Source organism: Euleptes europaea, chromosome 19 (genome assembly GCF_029931775.1).
Source record: "Euleptes europaea isolate rEulEur1 chromosome 19, rEulEur1.hap1, whole genome shotgun sequence".
Taxonomy (NCBI): Eukaryota; Metazoa; Chordata; class Lepidosauria; order Squamata; family Sphaerodactylidae; genus Euleptes; species Euleptes europaea.
Window position 1 is genome coordinate 25,209,104 of NC_079330.1, and position 20,771 is coordinate 25,229,874.

General features: G+C 51.1%; 1 protein-coding gene across 2 annotated transcripts; it reads right to left on the bottom strand.

Annotated features, from left to right (window-relative positions):
• Positions 1 to 653: 653 nt before the first annotated feature.
• On the bottom strand, positions 654 to 11,320 carry RAB34 (RAB34, member RAS oncogene family). 2 transcript variants are annotated; one of them, XM_056865212.1, is made up of 10 exons: positions 11,226 to 11,320; positions 9,966 to 10,057; positions 7,800 to 7,868; positions 6,290 to 6,391; positions 6,095 to 6,159; positions 4,306 to 4,357; positions 3,407 to 3,488; positions 2,676 to 2,766; positions 1,547 to 1,654; positions 654 to 756 (listed from the first exon to the last, which is right to left on the bottom strand). In XM_056865212.1, the coding sequence occupies exons 1-10, from the start codon at positions 11,277 to 11,279 to the stop codon at positions 689 to 691; spliced, it is 783 nt and encodes a 260-aa protein (XP_056721190.1). In that variant the 5' UTR covers positions 11,280 to 11,320; the 3' UTR covers positions 654 to 688. The 2 variants fall into 2 exon arrangements, with proteins under 2 accessions (XP_056721190.1, XP_056721191.1); XM_056865213.1 differs by having other exon boundaries at positions 7,800 to 7,865; positions 11,226 to 11,291.
• Between the last annotated feature and the right edge of the window lie 9,451 nt (positions 11,321 to 20,771).

Below are 20,771 nucleotides of genomic sequence, written 5' to 3' on the forward strand. Positions count from 1 at the left end.
ATGACCCTGGTGGTCCCTTCCAACTCTATGATTCTAAGTCCATGCTGGATCAGACCAAGGCCCATCAAGTCCAGCAGGCTGTTCCCACAGTGGCCAACCAGGTGCCTCTAGGAAACCCACAAGCAAGACCACTGCAGCAGCATCCTGCCTGTATTCCACAGCACCTAATATAATAGGCATGCTCCTCTGATCCTGGAGAGAATAGGTATGCATCATGACTAGTATCTATTTTTACTAGTAGCCATATATAGCCCTATCTTCCTGTCCCTGCCCAGCTGGAAGGCAAGGGACTGGGGCTGGCTTAGGATCCGAGGTTTCCAACTGGCAGGAGTACAGACCATGACCAAGGGGTGGATAAGCTGACTCTGGCTAAAACCCTAGGCTAAAAACCTGCTGTGATGTACAAACAGGCAGGAGAGGCTTGGCCAGGGCAGCGCCAGTTCCCAGACTGCACTGGAACCAGGGAGGGAGTGGCACGCAACAAACGCTTTAGCTGTGGCCCCAAGAAGAAAATAGAGGCCAGGAGGGGCTTCTCCCACAGGAGGCCATCCCTTGCCTGCGTGATGGTCATCAACCACAGAAATGGGGCCGCCTGGCTTGGAAGACAAAACAGGAAGGGTTACTGTCCTTTGGTATCAAAACGAGTTCAGTGCGAAGACGAGGCAGACAAGGGTCCAGGTGGGTCCCATCACTGGCAGCATTTGGCACGCCGTCTCTTCTCAGTCAGGTACAAGTCCCGTTCATCGCTAGTGATCCCTGGAAGAGGCAGGGCAAGGCATCATCTTGGCAACATAGAATCCAGCTCAAATCCTGTCCCCCCCCCCCCCCCGGTCACCTGTTTAGCTTTCATTTTGGGTTCTGTTTCTGAAATAAGCATCTCAGCTGCATGGCAGCAAAGATGCCCATGAAAGTCGGCAGGGCTACCAAATCGTGCCACTCCCCTGCCTTGACTGAAAAATCTCCAGTTTATTTTTGCTTCTCCCTTGCACAAATCAAACCCGTGTATATTTTAACACCATTTTCTGTTTCCTCAGGTGAAATATTCCCTCTTAACTTGACCCAGATTTAAAAGTTCTTTTTCACCCACTGCATGTAGATGCTGTAAAAACAGCACTGAAGACACAAATCATTCAAAACAATCAGTGAAAATGGTCAAAATGAAAGAGAATGAGCCAAGTTTGTACTCTCAAGTGGCTGGGTGGCCAATTGCAGCCAGGACTGCAGGAGCAAGTTAGTCCCAAGTTCCCAGTGCTGGGTGTGGGCCTACAGAGCCCCCCTCCCATTACTGGCAGAGCAGTACGAAGTATGCAGCACTGTACAAAATGGCTGGACGGTGCTAGCTTATACAATCTGCATAATTTCTACAAACTGCAGAATCAGGAGCAGAACACAGGCGGCTGTGTTTTCAGCACAGGAGCCAGAAGCCGGCTTAGGAAGTCTGATCAATATTGGTGGAAGCATCACCTCCAGGAGGCAGAGGGGCTCTAGCCTCTGCCCCTGAGAACGTGGCACTGCTGGGGGATGGCTATCCTCGCACGGCACTTACGCACAATGTCGCCGATCCGGCGAGCGCTGCTCTTCTCCAGCTCGGCCAGCACGCTGCCCTCAAAGGTCTGCGCTGCCACCCGAAAGAAGAATTCCCGCACATTCTCACCTGTAAGGAAAGGGCAAGGAGGAGGAGGGAAATCACTCGCCCAAACACCCCCAGCACGTGAGTACAATAACCCATTAGGGCAGACCCGAGCTGTTAGGGAGGCTGTCAATCGGCTAGAAGACGGCAGCTTCAAATGTTCACACCAGTGAAGGTTTCCTAGAGCAGTAACTTCGCATTTGCCATGCAGCAATCCCTTTCGGAAGCCAACCGGGAACAGGAGGATGGCTTGGGAAGAAGGGTTGAAGGGCAGGGGGCAATCAAAAGGCAACGAGCCCCGAGATTTATTTATTTTATTACATTTCTACCCTGCTCTCCCTGGCCTAGGTTGGGCTCAAAGTGGCTTACAACAAAAGCATAATATAGAAGAAGAGGAGGAGGAGTACTTGGTTTTTATATGCTGACTTTCTCTACCTCTTAAGGAGGAATCAAACCGGCTCACAATCACCTTCCCTTCCCCTCCCCACAACAGACACCCTGTGAGGTAGGTGGAGCTGAGAGAGTGTGACTAGCCCAAGGCCACCCAGCTGGCTTCATGTGCAGGAGTGGGGAATCGAACCTGGTTCACCAGATTAGTGTCTGCTGCTCATGTGCAGGAGTGGAGAAACCAACCCGGCTCACCAGATTAGCCTCCACCGCTCATGTGGAACAGTGGAATCAGACCCGATTCTCCAGAGCAGAGTCCACCGCTCCAAACCACCGCTCTTAACCACTACACCATGTTTAAGACGTTTAAAACAGCATTTAAAATAGCCCGATAAAATCAGCAATTCAAAAACAAAAATTGTCTAAAGGCGCCCCTAAGGTGTAATATGTAATTACAGCCAGGTGAGTAAATGGATACAGTCCCATAAGTTAACTAAAGGGAAGAAGTAATAGCAGGGGAGGTTAGGGGAGGCCAGCATTTATAGGAAAAGGAACCGTAGCTGGCCTCAACCATAGGCCTGGTGGAATAGCTCTGTTTTACAGAGATGGAAGTGCCCCCTTGCCCTACATGCTCCAGCCAGGATTGGGAAGTGCTCACCTGTGAGTGATGAAACAGCCCAGTATTCTGCCTGCATCTCTTTAGCTACCTTGAGGGCATCCTTCTCAATGAGGCTGTACTGTGCAGGCGACTGTAGGAAAGGAGAGGAAAGAGGGAATCAGCAAGGTAGTTATGGTGAGTCCCTAGGGAGGTTGGCAATATGGAACCTTGAACATGCAACCTGGGGGTTTTTAAGCAGAGGCTAGATGGCCACCTGTCAGCAATGCTGATTCTATGACCTTAGGCAGATCATGAGAGGGAGGGCATCTTGGGCATCTTCTGGGCATGGAGTAGGGTGGTCCCTACCCTGGTGGTCCCTTCCAACTCTGATTCTATGGCGCATAGAGGGAGGAGTCATGTCAAGGTGCCCAGCCAGCCAAGGGCAACCCTGAGGTTCATGAGAGTGAACACATGAAGTTGCCTTATACTGAATCAGACCCTTGGTCCATCGAGGTCAGTGCTGTCTATTCAGACTGGCAGCGGCTCTCCAGGGTCTCAGGTGGAGGTCTTTCACATCCCCTACTGCCTGGTCCTTTTAAGTGGAGGTGCCAAGGATTGAACCTGGATCCTTGCACATGCCAAGCAGATGTTCTACCACTGAGCCTCAGAATCACCGAGTCATTCTTCCCTTACCCAGAAATTTGCCCAAATGGACGAATCAGGGCACATGCCCTAAGAACCCAGTATCCTGGGTCACAGTAGAAAGAACCCTTTGCTTCCTCCCCTCTTACACTGAGATCCTTCTTGGTGCCCACTAAGAAGAGGATGACGCTGGAAGGATCGTTCTCTTTCAGGGCATCTACCAGCCACTGCCTGAAAGGGAAAAGTGGGGAGAGACGCGCATGTATGCCAACAGGTTTTAAGTTCTCTTTCTGAATAAATACAGAGTGGTGCAGGGAAAAAATGACTTTAAGAAGTTAGGAACGTTTCAAAAGACAATAAAATGTTTTACAGCTTTTAATATGGTAACAGCAATAGGCTGGAAGTTTGGGCCGGATCTTCTTCCCCCAAGTGTTTGTTATTAATTTTCAGAATACTGAGATAAATCTAATCCAGGCAGGGGGAACAGAACACTGATTATAATTTGCTTGCAAGAAACTGATTTCCTGCCTCTGAACTGGCATTCTGAATAAATGACTGTCCCCAGTGAGGGTGGGTGTGGGGTGGTGGTGGTGGTAAAGGGCTCTAGAATCCATCCAAGCTGTAAAGTAATCCGCTTGGGTTTTTCACTCATTCACATTTATATTGACTTTCGGAAGAGAAGAAGAAGAAAAGTTGGTTTTTATATGCCGACTTTCTCTACCACTTAAGGGAGACTCAAACCGGCTTACAATCACCTTTCCTTCCCCTCCCCACAACAGACACCCTGGGAGGTATGTGGGGCTGAGATAATGTGACTAGCTCAAGGTCACCCAGCTGGCTTCATGTGGAGGAGTGGGGAAACAAATCCAGTTCACCAGATCAGACTCCACCGCTCCAAACCACTGCTCTTAACCACTACACCACGCTGGCTCTGTACAGCTCTGTAACAACAACCCTGTCACTTAAAAAAACCCCATTTCCCACCATACCCAAGATTTCAGTCAGCATTTCACATCCACTTTCTCCCCACCCCAACCAGATCACGTACCTGGTGTGGTCCAGTGTTGTCACATCATTCACATCAAATACAAGAATGATGGCTGCAGAAACAGAAATGGGGGGGGGCTTCAGAGTGGAAATATTTCAAGAGGGGCAGCACGTACACTGCCCCTGACCCATAGATCCTGCTAGCATCGAACGTCAAAGGGCCAAGAGAGCAACCAGAAAAGTGGAGCAAAAGGATCGCCATTCCACTACAGTTATTGTGTGTACATCCCGTGGTAAAATGGGATCGGCAGACTTCCCTGTCTTCGCAAGTGAGGAATTGACACAGCTGGCCAAGGTCCCAAGTCACCAGACCTCAATGAGTAGACTTGAAGCCTCACTCTCCACTAGAGGTCAGAAACAAACTGCTGTCTAGGTCCTCTAGAACGGGGTCCCCATGGCCACCAAGGTACACACCAACACCTTTCCTGTCACCAGCCAAGTATATTACTTCAGCAGCAGCTGCCAGCATGGCACAAGGATCTTCACTGTGTAACTGAAGGTAAGATGTGTGTATGCATGGAAATATTTTTAAATATGTTCATTTAAAAAGGTATCTTGATAAACGGAACTTCTGCCTGAACTGTGGAAGAGCCACTATTAAGTTTTATTTATTTGTTTTTTGCGATTTATAGCCCGCCCGCCCTGGCCGAAGCCAGCTCAGAGCGGGTATCATTTAAAACGCTGTGGTTGGTTCCACCTCCTGTGGCCACCGTTGGTCCATCAAACTCAGTATTGTCTACTCACACTGGTAGCGAATCTCACAATCTCAGGCAGAGGTCTTTCACATTACGTACTGCCTGGTTCTTTTAACTGGAGATGCCGGGGATTGAACCTGGGGCCTTCCACATTCCAAGCAGGTGCTCTATCACTGACCCATGGCCCCTCCCCATGAAAGACGCATGACACATGAAGCGGCTGTATGCCGATTTGGACTATTGGTACATCGAGATCAGTACTCAGACTGTCTACTCAGACCAGATCCTTTAATCGGATACACAGGGATTGAACCTGGGGCCTTCTGCATGCCAAGCAGATGCTCTACTGCTGAGCCACAGCCCCAACCCAAGAACAAAGGAATTAACCGTATGGCCCATCTGGCCCCACTCCTGCTCAACTTCCCAAGAAAAAGGAGTCCCTCCCCCTTTATCCTTACTCAGCAACCCGCGGTCTATCGAGGGGCATTTTCTAGGCAGAACTAACTGGGAGGGGCTGTGGTTCAGTGGTGGAGCATCTGCTTGGCTTGTGGAAAGTCCCAGGTTCAATTCCAGGCATCTCCAGTTAGGGATCAGGTGGTAAGTGATGCTAAAAACCTCTGAGTACACAGCAGTGACCTTGATGGACCAGTATAAGGCAGCTTTGTGAGTCTGCCCCTCATGGAGGAGAGACCGGGCAGGACTCACTTGCTCAAAGACTAGGGTTGCCAGCTCCGAGTTGGGAAATACCTGGAGATGTTGGGGGTGGAGTCTGAGAAGGGCGGGGTTTGGAGAGGGGAGGGATTTCAATGCCATAGAGTACGATTGCCAAAGTAGCCATTTTCTCCAAGGGAACTGACTTCTATCACTTGGAGATCAGCTGTACTAGCAGATCTCCACCCACCACCTGGAGGTTGGCAACCCTACCAAAGACCCATTTGGCTCCCTCTGGCCACCCGCTTATCGCTCAGTGAATGCATCAACGATTTTCACAGCCATTGTCTGACCTGAGCGACAGTTTGAGGCAAATCTTTGAGCATCAGTAAGGTGCCAATTAAGCAGCCCCCCCCCCAAAGGATCTCTCTGCTAGCACCTCACCTTGTGCTCCTCGGTAGTAGGTGGATGCAATGCACTTGAAGCGCTCCTGGCCAGCGGTATCCCACCTGGTGCAAGGTGAAGATGCAGCATGTTAGCTCAAAGCCCCACCGGAGGCTGCAGCAATCAGGAGTGTCTCCCCATGGCAAGACGGCTCCCAGGAGAAGAGCCCCAAGCGGGCACAGCTTCCATACTCACAGCTGCAGACTGAACGGGACCCCCAAGACCTCGAAGCGCTCCATCTCAAAGTCCACTCCAATGGTGGCCTTGTAGTTTTTGTCGAAGGAGTCTTTACAAAATCTGGGGGGAGAGAGATTCTGGAATCTGACTTCTGCTCACTCGGTCCCTCAGGACTGCCCGAAAAAGCCTTCCCCCTGAGACAGTGAGGTGTAGTGGTTAAGAGGGGTGGTTTGGAGCAGTGGGCTCTCATCTGGAGAACCGGGGTTAGTTCCCCACTCCTCTGCATGAGCGGCGGACTCTAATCTGATCTGGGTTGGTTTTGCCACTCCTCCACATGAAGCCAGCTGGGTGACCTTGGGCTAGTCACAGTTCTCTTAGAGCTCTCTCAACCCCACCTATCTCACAGGGTGTCTGTTTTGGGGAGAGGAAGGGAAGGCAATTGTAAGCCGGTTTGATTCTTCCTTAAGTGGTAGCGAAAGTCAGCATATAAAAACCAACTCTTCTTCTTTTTCCCCATCCAAGTGTCTCACTCAAATGGCTACACAGGTGTGTCTAAGAGGAGGGAGTTACAATTATTTCTGGATTGTTAAAAAAGGAATTGTTTATGGATTTTAGTCACTGTCTTTCTTTCTTTTCTTTTTTTTTGCATAATGGCTCGTGTAGTGGTTAAGAGGGCGGACTCTAATCCAGAGAACCGGGTTTGATTCCCCACTCCTCCACATGAAGCCTGCTGGGTGACCTTGGGCCAGTCACAGTTCTCTCTGAACTCTCTCAGCCCATGTGGAGGCAGGCAATGGCAAGCCACCTCCCAACGCCTCCTGCTTTGAAAACCCTATGGGGTTGCTGTAGGTCGGCTGCGACTTGATGGCACTTTTCACCTTCACTTTGTGTAGCAGCTGATTGTTGTTGCTTGAGAAAGTTAGTATTAAGCATTTAAAAAGCAATTAATGTGGGGGGGGGCATAGGAGGCCAGGCCCAGGGAGGGCAAATGCCTTAGCCCTGCAAACAAGGAAGTCTAATCTCAGGCCTAGGCCTGGCCACTCAGTTCTCTTGCAGGCAGGAGGAATCTTAGAACATAAAAAAGCCATGCTGGATCAGACCAAGGTCCATCAAGTCCAGCAGTCTGTTCACTCAGTGGCCAACCAGGTGCCTCTAGGAAGCCCACAAACAAGATGACTGCACCAGCACCATCCTGCCTGTGTCCCACAGCACCTAATATAATAGGCATGCTGCTCTGAAACTGCAGAAAATAGGTATGCATCATGACTAGCATCCATCTTTACTAATAGCCATGAATAGCCCTCTCCTCCATGAACACGTCCACTCCCCTCTTAAAGCGTTCCAAGTGGGCAGCCATCACCACATCCTGGGGCAGGGAGTTCCACAATTTAACTATGTGTTGCATGAATAAATACTTCCTTTTTTTCTGTTTTGAATCTCTCAGTCTTCCAGCTCCCCACCTCCCTGCCCCGCTGACATGCAAAGGTGTCCCTCTGAGCTGCCCTTCCCCAAACTACCAAGAGGTTACCTGTTGATCAAACAGGTCTTGCCCACCGAGAGGTCTCCCACCACGATGATCTTAGATATTTTAAACCTGCTGAGGAAAAAAACAAAAACCAGATTAGCTCCTCCAGCCCATTGCCTGGGAGGAGCTGTTTCTAAGGGGAGAAGGGGGAAAACTGCATGCTAGACTCTGGCTCAATGGAAGAGCCTCTGCCTAGCATGCAGAAGGTCCCAAGTTCAATCCTGAGCATCTCCAGCTAAGAGGATCAGGTCATAGGTGGTGTGAAAGACCTCCACCTGAGACCCCCAGTCTGAGGAGACAATACAATCCTTGATGGACCAAGTGTCCGATTCAGTATAAGGCAGCTTCGCGTGTGAGCGGACCTTGGGGCTTTCCCAGCAAGGACTCTTGCTAATGATGCTCCTACTGCTGGTCTTGGACAGCAAGCCAAGGTGTCTCCCCCTCACCAGACTTCAGGGCCCCCCAGTGGCATTGACTGGCAGTTTGGGACAAGGCTCTGTCACTACCTTAGGTAATCAAGGGCTTGGTGGTGTGTCTCCAAGTCAGGGAGACTACTGACCATAAAGGGGAACCTCCATGTTCAGGGGCAGTCTACTTCTAAACACCAGGTGCTGGGGAGAAACCAGAGGCTGTGCCATTGCTTTAGCGCTATGCTGGCACCTTCCCAGAGGCACTTTTCAATGGAACGTGGCTGGGCTTGCGCCGACTGACGCCTAAAACCCAGCACATGGCTGGACGGGGGGCTCCTCCTGGCATTTCCCTGTCGTCTCTCTGGAAACAGGGATTGGATCATTGGATGTGAGAAGCGCTTTCCGTTAGGAGGAGGAGTCCCAAGTCTGCCCACCCCTCCCCTCCCTCCGGCTGCATTCCTGCTCTAGGACAAGTCCTCAACGTGCTCCGACACACCCCGGGCGCCAGGAGGGGGCTCCCCGTTTGCCACTGAGAGAGAGCAACTCAACGGTTGATTATACACTGCGACATTTTCCAAACCTTCATTAAGGTGAATAAGAATTTTTCCAGAGAGATGCAAGGCTGATGAAGCCTCTTTTGGCGAAACACAAAGACTATCCGGGATCTGGGTTCTGTCCTTGTGAATTTGAACCATATTTGGACTGTGGTCCCCACCGCACGATTTACATCGCCTTTTAAAGGGACTTCTCTCGACCTTAGGACTGTGAGTGAAACCAAGGGAGGGCTTCTCTGCTCCCAACTAAACCTGTGAATATTGTTCTACTGAGGGGCCAAAAGATTTTTTCCCCCTACTGATTTTGCACTAGTGAACTGTGGGACCACGTTCGCATTTTAATTGTATATATTGTATATATTCCTGTGATTGTATTGTTCAGTATCTGTTGTATTTTGTATTTGTACGTTTGCATGCTCTAGGTAGTGAGGTATTCTTTTCATTCTTGTTATCTTGTTATTAATACACTGTATTTGATTAACATTTAGTGTGCTGCTGTTTTGATTGAGCCACTGGAGTGGCAAGCCGGGCAGGCAAAGCAGCCAGGAATGGCCAGTCTGCAAAGCCGCAGTTTGCCCCGGAGTTACGCTCTGCTCTTCTCGCCCTGCGTTGCACGCATGTGAAAGCGACGCGGCCATGACGGATTTCTAGAGCAGGGCTTCTTAAAACTTTTGCCACTCGCGACCCCTTTTCGCCTGAGAAATTTTTACATGACCCTGGTTATATAGGTATATAAAATAGGTATACAAATCAAACATTTACTGATAATTAGGGTTGCCGAGCTCCAGGTAGTAGCTGGAGATCTCCTGCTATTACATCTGATCTCCAGCCGATAGAGATCGATCTCCAGCCGATAGAGATCGGTTCACTTGGAGAAAACGGCCACTTTGTGAATTGGACTCTATGGCACTGAACCCCTCCCCTCTTCAGGCTCCACCCCAAAAACCTCCCGCCAGTGGCGAAGAGGGACCTGGCAACCCTACTGATAATAAATCATAAAGAAATTTATTTTAAAACAATTCTTTGGTATACATATAATTTAACCATTTATTAAAGACGAAAGCACATGTTTCACGACCCCCACATTCAGTCATGCGACCCCCATATGGGGTTGCGACCCACAGTTTAAGAAGCTTTGTTCTCGAGACTTCTTTTCATGACTCCCCCCCTTTTTTTCTCCTCCCCAAGGGGCGAGCATGACGTACCCCACAGTGCCGGTGCGCTGGGCCTGACACATCCCAACCACTTTGGGGTGAAAGGAGGTTCTGGAATGCAGGGCTGCCTCTTTGGTAAAACACTGGAAAAAGACCGGGGGGGAGAGAGAGAGGAATCACACAGCAAGAAGAAATGAGGGCATTCTCAGATCACCCGATGTAGCCCCCCACCCCTCTCATGGAACCAGGGGGGCTGGAGGGATACACAGGAAAATATTTCAACCCAAACAAGAATTCCCTGAAGGATTCTGGAGGACCTTCTCCCAAACTGTGCTCCAATGAGCCCTTGGTGCTCCGTGAAGAGACTGGAACAAAAAATACTACTGTCATTCAGTTTAACATATAGGTGCTAGGTGAAAATTAGCGCTCTGTGACGAATTTCTCTTCTGAAAAGTGCTCCATGACTCAAAAGAGTCGGAACAGCTGTTCTAGAATATCGCCCAGGGGTTGAATTGGCCAAGAACGGCAGACCATAAATAAAGAAGACCAGTGCATAAAATGGGTTTCGAAGCCACCGAGAGACAGTTTGTATTTTCACACGGCAGCCGGTCAAGTTTGTTGCCCCTTCCTCTGGACAATGGGGTCTCTGGGCAGCCATGGAGACTCAAGGGCCTGCGGGGTGTAGGGGACACTTCCCAACCCACACCCAACCTGTGACTCTCCCCAAGACATTGAAGCAACCGAAACAGGAGGTCCCTGGAATGCAGACGCCCTGGGCAACTGCCTCTTTGTCCCTGCTCCGGACACCACGAAGAGGCCCTCCCAAGCCTCAACATCCCTGGCCGGGGCAGCCAGGCTGTCTCCAGAGAGCCAGCGTGGTGCAGTGGTTAAGAGCGGTGGTTTGGAGTGGTGGACTTTGATCTGGAGAACCGGGTTTGATTCCCCACTCCTCCACGTGAGCGGCGGAGGCTAATCTGGTGAATTGGATTTGTTTCCCCACTCCTACACATGAAGCCAACGGGATGACCTTGGGCTAGTCACAGCTCTCTTAGAGCTCTCTCAGCCCCACCTACCTCACAGGGTGTCTATTGTGGGGAGGGGAAGGGAAAGTGATTGCAAGCTGGTTTGATTCTTCCCTAAGTAGTAGAGAAAGTCGGCATATAAAAACCAACTCTTCTCCTTCCCATCCCTTGCCAAAACTGCCCCTGGCTGCTCACAAGGGAACTTCTAGCCCCACAAGTGTGGCTCCTTCCCCAGTTCCATTCCTGTCTTGCCATACCCCACCGCCCCCTGGAATTGTGGTCTCCTTACTGGGGGCAGCTCAGCAATGACCCGGTCCCTCCTGACGGGTGCAAGCAGGCTCATGATGAGGACTGTAGGGTGGCTGCAGGGAGGTCTCAGGTGTTCATACCTAGAAACAAAAACATTGGCAGAGGTAGTGTGGATTTAGATGTGGGCATTTTGGCTGTTGTTTCTTAAAAGATACCCCAGTTTTCAAAGAACATCTACCAACGGGTGAGCAGGCCCTGGCCACCGCTCTTGGGTCTCCCACTACTGAGATGGGAAGCACCTTTCAGCCAGGCCTCGTCTGTTTGGAACGTCAAAGAGGCGTCCCACGTGAAACAATCTTACCAGGCTATTTTGCATCACCGCCACCACTGGTCCATCAAAGTCAGCATCGTCTACTCAGACTGGCAGCGGCTCTCCAGGGTCTCAGGCAGAGGTCTTTCACATCACCTACTTGCCTCGTCCCTTTAACTGGAGATGCCGGGGATTGAACCTGGCACCTTCGGCATGCCAAGCAGATGCTCTACCACTGAGCCACAGCCCCTCCCATACACTGTTTCCCTCCTCCCCCACTTAATCCTCATGACAATCCTGCGAGGTAGGTTAGGGCAGGAGAGACCATCTAACGAGGGTTGCCAGGTCCCTCTTTGTCACCGGCGGGAGGTTTTTGGGATGGACCCTGAGAAAAGCCAGGTTTGGGGAGGGGAGGAACTTCAATCCCATCGAGCCCAATTGCCAAAGCGGCCATTTTCTCCAGGGGAACATATCGCTATCGGCTGGAGATCAGTTGTAATAGCAGGAGATCTCCAGCTACTATCTAGAGGTTGCAACCCAAAATCAAAGCACTTGGAGGTTGGCAACCCTACGTCTAACGGTAGGGCACTTTCACACATGCCAAATAATACACTTTCAATCCACTTTGTAGCTGGATTTTACTGTGTGATATGGTAAAATCAGGAGCCCCGTGGAGCAGAGTGTTAAGCTGCAGTACTGCAGTCAAAAGCTCTGCTCACGATCTGAGTTCGATCCCAACGGAAGTCGGGTTCAGGTAGCCGGCTCAAGGTTGACTCAGCCTTCCATCCTTCTGAGGTTGGTAAAATGAGTACCCAGCTTGCTGGGGGTCAAGGGAAGGCGACTGGGGAAGGCACTGGCAAACCACCCCGCAAACAAAGTCTGCCTTGGAAACGTCGGGATGTGACGTCACCCCATGGGTCAGGAATGACCCGGCGCTCGGAAGTCCAATGGTGAAGGGCACTATGGTGGGTGGTTGGGTATGGCGCACTATGGGCCTCTGTTTTTTAAAGAATAGATAGTAACAGTGCGTTGTACATACTTTTCTGTATTGTTTGTTTTCTCTTTTTTGTATTACACACATATTTTTTCTTTTTTTATGTTTTTTTTTGTATTCTTTATTTTAAAAAATCAATAAAAATTAAAAAAAAAAGGAATGACCTGGCGCTTGCACAGGGGACCTTTACCTTACTTTTACGGTAAAATCCACTTGCAAACCATCGTGAAAGTGCATGGAAAGTGCATTGTTCGGAGGGTGTGAAAGCGCCCTGAAGGTCACCTAACCAGTTTCCTGGCCCCGCGGGGACTGGAGCCGGGTCTTCCAGACGCGACTCCGGCTGGCCACCCCACAAGGGCCTTTCAAAAGCAGCCACAGACGGCGACCGCCGCCGGCTCCGCTCCCACGGGCCGGGGCGGCTCTCCGGGATGCTGGCGGGGCGGCCCTTGGAGAGAGAGGCGGGATCTCGGGGTCCGGGGGAGCCCCGGGGGGCCTCGCTCGCACTCCCCGTCCAAGGCGCCGGATCCCTCCTTGGGGCGCCTGCCTGCCTGCCTGCCCCCCTCCATCCCTCCACGCCGCCCGCCCGCCCCGTCTCGCGGGAGGTTTGGAGAGGGGCGCGGCCGGTAACCCGATCCCCGGACATTCCAGAGGGCTCTCCGGCCGGAGGGGCGGGGGGCTCGCCTGGACAAGGCACACGAGGCCGGCAGGCCTATCCGTCGCAAGGAAACACGCCGGGGCATCCTCCCGCCTCACCCTGCAATGGGGGAGGGCGCTTGCTGACGCTCTGCGTATGCCCAGAGGCACTCTGGCCTTCTTGGGCGCGAAGGGGCCAGGAGAACCATCCATCGCAAGGAAACGCGCCGGGGCATCCTCCCGCCTAACCATACAATGGGGTTGGGGGCGCCTGCTGACGTTCTGCATATGCCCAGAGGCACTCTCGCCTTCTTGGGCGCAATGAGGCCAGGAGAACCATCCATTGCAAGGAAACGTGCCGGGGTATCTTCCCGCCTAACCCTACAATTGGGGGGGGGGGGCTTGCTGACGTTCTGCATCTGCCCAGAGGCACTCTAGCCTTTTTGGGCGCGAAGGGGCCAGGATGCCTACTTGCCGGGGTATCCTCCCGCCTAACCCTACAATGGGGTTGGGGGGCGCCTGCCGACGCTCTGCGTATGCCCAGAGGCACTCTCGCCTTCTTGGGCGCGAAGGGGCCAGGATGCCTACTTGCCGGGGTATCCCCTCGCCTAACCCTACAATGGGGGTGGGGGCGCCTGCTGGCGCTCTGCATATGCCCAGAGGCACTCTAGCTTTCTTGGGCGCGAAGGGGCCAGGAGGCCCATCCATCGCAAGGAAACGTGCCGGGGTATCCTCCCGCCTAACCCTACAATGGGGGTGGGGGCGCCTGCTGGCGCTCTGCATATGCCCAGAGGCACTCTAGCTTTCTTGGGCGCGAAGGGGCCAGGAGGCCCATCCATCGCAAGGAAACGTGCCGGGGTATCCTCCCGCCTAACCCTACAATGGGGGTGGGGGCGCCTGCTGGCGCTCTGCATATGCCCAGAGGCACTCTAGCTTTCTTGGGCGCGAAGGGGCCAGGAGGCCCATCCATCGCAAGGAAACGTGCCGGGGTATCCTCCCGCCTAACCCTACAATGGGGTTGGGGGCGCCTGCTGGCGCTCTGCATATGCCCAGAGGCGCTCTCGCCTTCTTGGGCGCAAAGGAGTAGCGGGGACCGCAGGCTGCCGCGCGGGGACCCCGTCGAGGATCGGGCCGCGCCGGGCCCCCTACCTTCTCCGGCGGCCGAGCGAGCAGGCACAGGAAGCGGCGGGCCGCGCCGTCCCCCCCCCCCCCCCCGCGGCATCTGCTCCCAATTAGTGACTCAGAGGCTGGCGGGGGCGGGCAGAGCCCCCCGCAGCCGAGGGAGGGAGGGAGGCAGGGCAGGGGGTGGGGCTCGGGGCCGGCCCGGGGGGGTGAGACCGCGCCCCCAAACACCCATCGGAAGCATGGGCTGGGATGCCAGGTCCCTCCTTGGCCACCGGCGGGGATGGGATGGGGGGGGGGGAGTAGGATTGCCAGAACCAGGTTGGGAAATTCTTGGAGATTTGGGGATGGAGCTACCCGGGGGGTGTGTGTGCTCAATGAGGTATAATGCCCTAGAGCCCACCCACCGAAACATCCATGTTCTCCAGGGAAACTGTTCTGCGTAGTCTGGAGATGAGCTGTAATTCCGGGGGATCCCCAGGTCCCACCTGGAGGCTGGCATCCCAAGCTGGGTCAGAACAAAGTGGGACCGCCTTTCCAGCAGAGGCCAAATTCCCCCCCACCCCATCCCAGCGCAACTACCATTCAGTGCAAAGCTCTTAGGTTTTACTTAGCCAGATGCTCTGACGCTTCCACAAAACCAAGAAGAAGAGTTGGTTTTTATATGCCGACTTTCTCTACCACTTAAGGGAGACTCAAACCTTCCCTGCCCCTCCCCACAACAGACACCCTGTGAGGTAGGTGGGGCTGAGAGAGCTCTAACAGAGCTGGGACTAGCCCAAGGTCACCCAGCTGGCTTCGTGTGCAGGGGTGGGGAAACCAACCCGGTTCACCAGATTAGCCTCCGCTGCTCATGTAGAGGAGCAGGGAATCAAACCCGGTTCTCCAGATCAGAGTCCACCGCTCCAAAGAGATTCGCGTTCAAGTTCCTCCTCAATTCACATCTTCCCTGTCTAACCCTGCCCCCCTTTTCTTTCTCCCCTTATCGAAATTCGGATGGCCAGTTTTTGGGGCAGGGACCCGTCTGATTAAATATGGATTCTGTAGCATATTTTAACAAAGTGGGGGGGGGGGGTTATACTGAGAACTTGGGGGTAGCTCTTGGCCTCTGATCTCTGCGGTTCAGTCTGTCCTACATGGCAAAAGGGATTTGAATCCTTCCTGTTGCTTTGTCATGGCTCCCACCAAGCAGAGCTTAGGTGGAAATGGAAGCCAGTGTCGTGTTGTAGTTACAGTGTTGCACTAAGATCTGTGAGAGCCGGGTTCGAACCCCCCCCTCTGCCATAGAAGGTTGCTGGGTGGCCTTTGGCCAGTCACGCACTCTCAGCCCTAGCCTACCTGATAGGGTTGTTCTGAGGATAAAATGGAGGAGAGGAGAACAATCTAAGCTGCTTCGGGGAGAAACGTGTGGTATAAACTAAGTTTAAAAATAGCAGTTACAGAAGCAGGAACCATAGCAGGGGGAGTTTAGGTTGAAGTGCCTTGGGGGTGCAGGATCTTGCTTCCTCTCTGGGGATCGCACGGGGGAGTTTCTTTGGGAGAGTATCCAAAGACACCAGCAACCTCCAGATCCCTGTCCTTCCAGGGGAACCAGCCTGGGGAAACAACTCTATCCCTGGAGCTTTCTAATCTTCAAAGAAATGGGGTGAAGACATGGGAGATGCAAGTTAATACAGCTGCAAAAAAACAACTACTACTACCAACTCAGCCAAGCTCTGGCCCCTGCGGCTGACCTGGCCACCTGGATCAATGCCACCAGAACATCGAGGCTAGACTACTGTAATGCACTGTATGTTGGTCACCCCTCGAAAATCAACTTGGAAATGCCAAATGGTACAGGATGCTGTAGCTTGGCTATTATCAGGAGCTAGACGGAGCATGCATATTACTCCCATTTTGCAGACGCTCAATCAGCTGCCCGTTTGTTACGAGGCTCAGTTTAAGGTACTGGCTATCACATACAAAGCCCTTCATCATCCCTCTTATCTGTGGGACAACCTCTTCCCCTATGCTCTGACCCAACAGCTTTGCTCATGTCAGCAGGTGCTTCTACGGGTGCCAACCTGGGCAAAGAGAGCCAGTGTGGTGTAGTGGTTAAGAGCGGTGGTTTGGAACAACAGACTCTGATCTGGAGAACCAGGTTGGATTCCCCACTCCTCCACATGAGCTCCGGACGCTAATCTGGTATACCGGGTTGGTTTCCCCTCTCCTATACATGAAGCCAGCTGGGTGACCTTGGGCTAGTCACAGCTCTCTCTGAACTCTCTCAGCCCCACCTACCTCACAGGGTATCTGTTGTGGGGAGGGGGAGGAAAGGTGATCGTAAGCCAGTTTGATCCTTAAGTGGTAGAAAAAGTCAGCATATTAAAACCAACTCTTCTTCTTCAAAGTCAACAATGGCCCATACACGTGCATTCCCTGTTTTGGCTCCCACTGAATGGCCTGTTTGAAAGATTAGAAAGGCTCCCACTCGCCTGTCTCTGCACAAACTAGGCAAAACAGATTTCAAGAGGGCTTTTCTGCACAGGTAACAGGCTACGTTGTACAAATTGATTCACAAACTTGTGAGTCTGTGTGTAAAGTGCTATCAAGTCACAGCTGACTTATGGCAACCTTGTAGGGTTTTCAAGGCAAGAGACTAACAGAGGCGGTTTGCCATTGTCTTCCTCTGCAACCCTGGAATTCCTTGGTGGTCTCCCATCCAAAATACTTACCAGGGCTAACCCTGCTTAGCTTAGGAGATCTGATGAGATTGGGCTAGCCTGGGCCATCCAGGTCAGGGCTCACAAACATACTTGAATCAATCATTAGGGACTGTGGTCTGTACTGCTATGTATAGCTTGCTGTAAGGATCCTATTATGTCATTTTGCACCTCTTAATGTGTCATATGAGAAGGCAAGAGTCACTAGAAAAGACAATAATACTAGGGAAAGTGGAAGGCAGCAGGAAAAAAGGAAGACCCAACATGAGATGGATTGGCTCTATAAAGGAAGCCACATCCTTCAGTTTGCAAGACCTGAGAAAGGCTGTTAAGGCAGAGGACATTGATTCATAGGGTCGCCGTGAGTCGGAAGCGACTTGATGGTACTTAACACACACAATGTGACATGTGTGTACTTATGCTATTCTTCAGTTCTGTCTTTTAGATTTCTGGTTGGTTCCAGACTTCTGCAATCCTAGTGCACCGTTTATTGAATATCCCATTTTGTTGATTGTACTGACTCACTCTGTGCAATCTTCCTTGAGTCCCTGTGAGAAAGGTAGAAGAAGAAGAGTTGGTTTTTATATGCCAACTTTCTCTCCCACTTAAGGAAGAATCAAACCGGCTTACAATCACCTTCCCTCCCCTTCCCCACAACAGACACCCTGTGAGGTAGGTGGGGCTGAGAGCTCTAAGAGAACTGCGACTAGCCCAAGGTCACCCAGCTGGCTTCCTGTGTAGGAGTGGGGAAACAAATCCAGTTCACCAGATTAGCCTCTGCTGCTCATGTGGAGGAGTGGGCTCTCCAGATCAGAGTCCACCGCTCCAAACCACTGCTCTTAACCACTACACCATGCTGGCTCTCTATAGACTATAAAAAATGTAAATTAATACATTTAAGTGTAACAATGTGTAACAATAAGGAGCTCTCGCGTGGGTCTTAATCACACCCACACACCGGGAACGGGTCCACAATTGTTCTGGACTTTTCACCATCTTGACCTTCCTCTCTGTTCCAAGGAGATGATCAGGGCGGCCGAAGCACAAGGGGATTGGGATGAGCTCCGAAATGACTTCTCTGACAGCCCTGAAAAAGACCCCGATGCTGGCATATCGCTGATGCTGACACAGTGCCAGACTGGTGTGTGGCACGTGGGTTTCCTGTTTCAGCTCTGCAGAGGGAAAATGCCAGAGAAACCAGGGAGGGGCCTGGACCCTATAACAGCTCCTCTGACATCCACCAATCCCCAGCTGGAGTGGCACCGGCAAGCCCATGAGAAGCAGACGAAGGCCACAGCATAGAGAGGCTTACGAAGCCCGCAGCATGCCCCTGATGGGGTGGGTTCCTATTCTTCACTGGCACAAAGGTTACACTAATACAACACAGTCGAGGCTTGCCATTGGCAGATCTCTGAAAACATGCCATTCATTTCCATCATGGGCCCTTTCAAGACAGGGTTCAGGATTGTGTTGCTAACAGGGCAAGTGGGCAACAAAATGGCAGATGACATTCAGTGCTGGTAAATGCAAGGTGATGCGCATTGTGTGTGTGTGTGTGTGATCTTAATTTCATGTGTCCACTGATAGGGTATGAGCTGGTGATGACAGACTAACCTTTGGGTTGCGGTGGAGAGCTCAGAGAAAATGTCAACTCTGCAGTGACGATTTTAAAAAGGCCAACTTGATGCTAGGCGTCATCAGGAAAGGGGGAGACTGAGAATAAAACTGCCAGTACAGTCATGCCCACATTCAAGCCCCCGCTGTGGTCACATTTGGAATAGTGTGGACAATTCTGGTCACCACATCTCAAAAGGGATCTTGAAGAGGTGGGGAAGGTGCAGGAAAGGGCAACCAAAGTATGCACGGAGTTGGCCCCAACCTCAGAGTCCACCCCCAAAATCTCCAGGTATTTCCCAACCTGGAGCTGGCAACCCTAGGGTGGACAGACCTATGGAATAGATCTATCACTGGGAACCAGGCTAGCTGAATGGGACCTCCAGGGTCAGAGGCAGAATGCCTCCTTGGAAGATACTGGGTGGAAGAGATGTCTTGGGGAGTGTATCCCACTGGAGGCTCACTTCTTGATGTCTAGGGTTGCTAGGTCCCCACCAGCAGGAGGTTTTGGGTTGGAGCCTGGGGGCGGGGTTTAGGGAGGGACTTCAATGCCATAGAGTCCAATTGCCAAAGCAGCCATTTTCTCCAGGTGAACTGATCTCTATTGGCTGGAGATCAGTTGTAATAGCAGATCTCCAGCCACCACCTGGAGGTTTAGGCACACAAAAATTAGCAAGCTGTGAATTAATTAGCAAAAAAAACCCCAACAACAACAACTTCAAATTGCAAAACAGTACAAACTGCAAAACAGTACAATGTTTATTTTTGCATGTTTATTTTTGCCTTATATTTAGTGAGCCCCTGAGGAAGGCTGGGATAAGCCGAAACAGAAAGTGAACCGGACTTCTGTAGAACTGACTTATTACCGTACCTCTTGGAGGAAAAAGATGCTCTCAAGCCTAGGATTGTAGATATTCCCTGCTGTGGCTTTAATTGTATATAGTATTTACTTGGTTGGACATGTTTGGTGTACCATATGTATGGTGCATGTTTATGTGTTGTTAATACAAACTTGTACTGTTTTGCAGTTTGAAGCTGTTTTTTTTTTGTTTTGTTTACCACCTGGAGGTTGGCAACCCTACTGATGTCCCCTGCAGCTGTTACCCACCTGCCCCATAATTAGGAGAAAAGGGGTTTCCCTTATTATGTTCAATGCGGCAGAGTTTCAGCTATGCCTTAGTGGGATATGAGCCTATGGCCTAAGAATGATGTATGGTTACCTTTGCCCGGTGAACTGTCTGGGTGTTGACATGACTACCTTTTGTGGATGTGCAGTTGTGGGTTTCTTTGTTGCTGCTGTTTGTATTCTTGCCTGGCAACAGGCTGGAGCTTCTGAGCCCAACCCAGCCCATCACTTGAACTGTTCTCTGGGAGAGGTCTTGGCCATTCTATCAGGCTGTCTCCTCGGGGTGAACTGCAGAAGCGTATGACTGATGCAGATGGAGCAGTCACCATTTTTCCTTCCATTTTTTTAAATTCTTAAAAGTTATCGCTATACAGAAACAAACATACAAACATTTAAACACAAACAATCATATCATTACAGTTTATATGGAGCTTACTTTTCAAAATTACATTTTGGTTGTTCACTCCTTTGGGCTACATTACTCTGTCTTCTCAATATATTTTAATATCTAGTTAATTATAAAACATTTAAGAACATAAGAAAAGCCATGCCAGATCAGACCAAGGGCCATCAAGTCCAGCAGTCTGTTCACACATTGGCCAACCAGGTGACTCTAGGAAGCTCAGAAAGAAGACGACTGCAGCAGCATCCTGCCTGTGTTCCACATCACCTAATATAATAGGCATGCTCCTCTGATACTGGAGATAATAGGTATGCATCATGACTAGTAGCCACGAATAGTCCTCTCCTCCATGAACATGCCCACTCTCCTGGGCAGGGAGTTCCACCATTTAACTGTGTTATGTGAAGAAATACTTCCTTTTATTTGTTTTGAATCTGTCACCCTCCGATTCAGCAGATGATCCCGTGTTCTAGTATTATGAGATAGGGAACAAAGTTTCTCCCTGTCCACTCTCTCCATGCCATGTGTAATTTTATAGACCTCTATCATGTCTCCCCTTAACTGCCTTCTTTCCAAGCTAAACAGCCCTAAGCGTTTTAACCACTCCTCATAGGGCAGTTCTAGCTTACCAACCTCCAGGTACTAGCTGGAGATCTTCTGCTACTACAACTGATCTCCAGCC